General features: G+C 35.4%; 1 protein-coding gene across 2 annotated transcripts in view; it reads right to left on the bottom strand.

The window, feature by feature from the left end:
• Positions 1–4,455, bottom strand: part of LOC110018570 (alpha-glucosidase 2) — a 73,601-nt gene that overhangs the window by 55,831 nt on the left and 13,315 nt on the right. For both annotated transcript variants that reach the window (XR_002293364.1, XM_020715919.1), the window contains exons 7-10: positions 1,268–1,436; positions 1,046–1,188; positions 880–966; positions 455–640 (exon numbers count right to left, since the gene is read on the bottom strand). Coding sequence is in view for 1 of the 2 variants with exons in the window: in XM_020715919.1 (XP_020571578.1) it covers positions 455–640; positions 880–966; positions 1,046–1,188; positions 1,268–1,436 (585 nt within the window). In the remaining variant the exon portion in view is untranslated. The remainder of the gene's footprint in view (positions 1–454; positions 641–879; positions 967–1,045; positions 1,189–1,267; positions 1,437–4,455) is intronic.

The raw sequence follows: 4,455 nt of genomic DNA, 5'->3' as shown, positions 1-4,455 counted from the left end.
AGACTAAGACCTCACTAAAAATGAGGTCAACAGTACTAGAAAAACCTTAATCTACAAATCCTTTTACATAACATTTTTCAGTTATTTTAACAAGAGCTTAGGTTCACTCGTCTTTGCATTGCACCATTTAAAGATGATAACTTCAACTGTAAGACATAACTTCTGCTAGGACCTCATATCAGACTATAAGGTATGGCATCTATAGCAAAAAAAATTATTATGCATGGAAGTCCAAGTGTACGGACAACGGTGGATGGGGAGGCCACATCACCGCAAATTCACGTGTGTGACATTGATTTCGCATCCACCGTTGCTCATATGTGCAGTGTCCATACGTAATAATTTCTCTTATAGCAAGTGGAAAAATGAAAAATATCATTACATGAATCAGTCTACTTGTCAGATATATTTCATGGCAACAATAAATCGGAATAAATATATATAATAAACTAACCAGTTGCAGGGCCATTGGTATACTCATATGAAGATGTTCCCAATTTGACAGATTGTCACCTGTCCATGTGGCAGCATACCTCTGACTTCCCATGAAGCCAGCTCTAGTAAGAACAAAGGGACGCTTTTTCTCATTGGCCATTTTCATTCCCTCATAAGTTGATCTTGCCATCAGCATGCCATAAACCTGCAGGTCAATTAGTTAAGAGATTAAACCTCTGACTATAACCGTTACAGTTTTTACAAGATGTCAATATATATGCTCCAGAAACTCAAGATTATAAATGATTGATGTAACTTTTCCGAAGATGTCAATACATAAAACGCTCCAACAACTAAAGATTATAAATGAAAAATTAGAATAATAACAAGCAGAAAAATAGGCCACATTCACAGATAAATAAATATGAGTGATGGAAAACTTACATTATGATAATGAGAATGGGTTTGTCTTCCACCAAATTCAGCATCTGCATTGTGGACGTTGCTTTCAGGCATTGTCTTTGTAACTGTCTGCGGATTAGAATTGCTAACTTTTACCAATTTTAGAAAATGTGAGGAACAGAGCAGGTCACAGTTTCCAGACACTTACTTTGAAAACGGCGGGTTCATTCATATCATTCCATATTCCATCAACACCATTAGATACAAAATCTTTCACCAAATTAGCCCACCACACTCTTGCTTCTCGTCGTGTAAAGTCAGGAAAAACACAAGGCCCAGGCCATACCTCACCTAAAAATGAAACAATTGTAACATCAACTTCAAATTATAACTCATTATCACTAAATACAGTATCTTTTATAACCCTTACCAACGAAAGGTTTGCCATCTTCTTTCTGGATCCACACACTATTGTTAGAACCACTATCATAAACATAATAACCCTCCTCATATTTGATACCGGGGTCAAGCATCCATACTGCCTTGATACCCATAGCATGAAGATCTCCCACCAAAGCTTTTGGATCAGGAAAGCGCTCCTGCAAAGCACTCGAGTTAATACTAAGTCCTACAAAAACGTCCATTAAAAAAAAGAAGAAGAAACTGAAGAAGAAAAGGAGAACCCATCAATCCATAAGTTAAAACTATAAAAAGGGATAATAACAACAAAACTTTAATGCAGAAAGAACGTAAGCCAATTAAAGCATTATGAAGTTAGGAGTGTTTATCTGTATGGTAGTGAGGATACTTTGTGTTAGAAAAGAAAAAATGTCTTATTCATTAGAGTCACCTTATTCAAAATTTATTATTGGGGAATGAATACAACGTTCTAGGCTTCACGCAAATAGCATGCACCACTCATCAAATAAAGATAATTTTTCAATTTAACAGAATTATTACTAACACCAAATAATATACTTAAGCGTTAGAATAATTTAGTGTCTATTCACTAGATATCACTCTTTTAGCAGCTAACAAGAAGCTCTGTTGCAGCATTATGTACTCAAAAGTCTACAGAACTGCTTTTGGCATTCAAGTTCTGGGCGATCAAGGTCAAGAGCAACAGGCCAATCTTTGTTGCTGGGGTGGTTAATAGAGCATCAAACAAATTTCCAATGCTCATCACCCAATGCTTGCTACTATTAGTTGTATTCTGCTGATTGTGTCAGCTGATTACTGAACGATGGGTTTTTTAAGGATGGATCATGTCTTTTGTAAAGTATTTGTTGATGAAATTCAGGAAACCTGTTATTACTGGTTTGGTCATGTAGTTGCTGGTTATGGATGAATCTTATATGACTTGTGAGGTATTGACCAGTGAAATTCAGAAGGCCTATTGTTAATACTTCGGAGAAATAGTCTCTACATTTATTACTTTTTTGTCCTTAAAAGTACAGAAAGGTCCTTCGCTTGATAGAGAACAGATGTAGATATTTAGTAGGCATCCATCCTACTTTGCGTATTTCTTTTTCCTCTCAGTTTGATAACTGATGTATGAGAAATGAATTTAGTCCATTCCGTTCATTGACTCTGAAGACAAGCGTGTCTCATGTTGGATTTCAATTTATGGATGCATGAAGTGATAAACTGTACCATAAATCTCTGAGAAAAATTCTATTATTTGCATCACAATACTTGCCCTTGCTTGGTGCCTGTCAAGATTGCACTAGGAAACTTATTTGTTTCTTCTCAAAGGATAATGTTATTATTTGCATAATAAATTTGCAACTGAGATAACTGAATCCGACTCTGATATACACTTATGACTTTCAATTTGAACCTAAACTCTCTAATAACAGGACACAACACCTACCCTTGCTAGGTGCCGTCCGCAGTCCGTTCGCCAGCAGAATCCAGGCGTTCCCCGGCCGAACATTTCGAAGCTTCCTGCATTGAAGCTCTGCCGAAACAGACGCCTCCTTCCAGTCCGCTCCTACCAGAGAATATCAAAGAAGGTAACAATCTTCTTTCTCCTCCTATTCGTGCATTTTAGCTTCTCTAAATCAGTCTAGTAAATCCTCTAAACCCAGTCTTTCAATTGGAATTAATTTTTGCATCAATGTTAACCAAGATTTTGTTAACCCCATGAATGAGTGTTAACACAGATTTTGAAATGCTTGGAATGAATTCTTTTTCAGTATTCCTGCATTGGATTTGTCTGTTTTGCAGTTACAATATCAGATAATTTTTGCACTAAGGCTTAAAATTAACTTAATTTAATTTTTTCATTAAGGCTTAAAATTAACTTAATTTATTTGGAAAAAATGCCACAGAAAAGAGGTTCAGTTTCAATAGATACTAAAAAAAAATTCCAACAGAATTGTCTTCCCTAAACCCAATAGACAAAGAAAAAAATTAGGGCATTAACTGATTTACATACATACCATGATACCACACAATTCTCATGTGTTTGCCCATCCAATGCATAAACATTCTTATTTAAAACCGGCTACCAAACAGCCCGAGTGTGAGATGTTTGTTTCTGAGAATGTTGAAAGGAGATGTTTGTTTCCGTTAGATGTGGAAAAAGCTTTTTCAAATTATTCCAACATCATTTTGTATGCATTTTTTTTATATGAAATATACATTGTTTTGCCTGTGTTATAATTTATATTGGAAAAAGAAAAGGAAGGTAACTTCATTAAGCTCAAATTATTCGTCTTTCTGATGGCATAACTCACTTATGGAGGGTAGTCCCATAGCTTTACAAATTATTCATAAGCCAAGAGTTCTATGAACTTCAAGCTTCATTAAGTCTTCCTTTTTGTTTGGCTATCTAAATAAGCAAGTTTTTCTAATATTGATTTAAGATTTCATAGGACTTTAAAATTGGTCTACTTTAAGTTAGTTATTAACAAATCTAGTCTTCATGACAATGTCAGTTTATTTCATTGAATTCTACACAAATGATAATAACAAAAGAAAAATAAACTTGAAGAGAAAAAGTTTTTTAATCTCCAATCAAGACCTTGGATCAAGCTTTATTTCCCAAGTAGGTCTGAAGTCGATATGCTGCAAGATTTACTTGCTATTGATGGCATAACGTCCTTACTCCTTATCATGCAAAACTAAATTAACAGTCTAAATTATCAACTCATGCATTTTGTTTCTATAAGACCATGTTGTTAGCACAAAATTTCTTCTCATCTCAATAGTCACCTTCATTTTTGCATATAAATAACTTAGAAACTTGGAGAATATAAAATACAATTCTTATTCTAGGCTCCTTTCATTTGCATATATAACAATTAATTATTTGATTCACTTCTTTAACATATACTGAATGGATCCATTGTTGACCTCAATTTTCGTGAGGTCTAGTATTCCTCTTAGGGTTTAGGATCTAGCCTTAGGAATCTCCCTTCGACTACCTTAGACCCTTAGAAGTGGGGCCCGCCTCATTCTAGAAATTCAACCCGCTTCCGTCCCCTTCTGGAGTTTCGCGTGTGGTATCAACTTCTAGCACTTAGAAGGATGAAACCAACATGAGGAAACCCAAAAGGGATTCCCTATAGGACCTTCCTGAGTCGTAGGGTGGCCTTTTGCACAATTCGCACT

The sequence above is a fragment of the Phalaenopsis equestris genome, unplaced genomic scaffold, assembly GCF_001263595.1.
Source record: "Phalaenopsis equestris unplaced genomic scaffold, ASM126359v1 Scaffold000025, whole genome shotgun sequence".
Lineage (NCBI taxonomy): Eukaryota > Viridiplantae > Streptophyta > Magnoliopsida > Asparagales > Orchidaceae > Phalaenopsis > Phalaenopsis equestris.
Note: the sequence above shows the minus strand (reverse complement) of the source record. Positions and strands in the feature narration are given on the sequence as shown.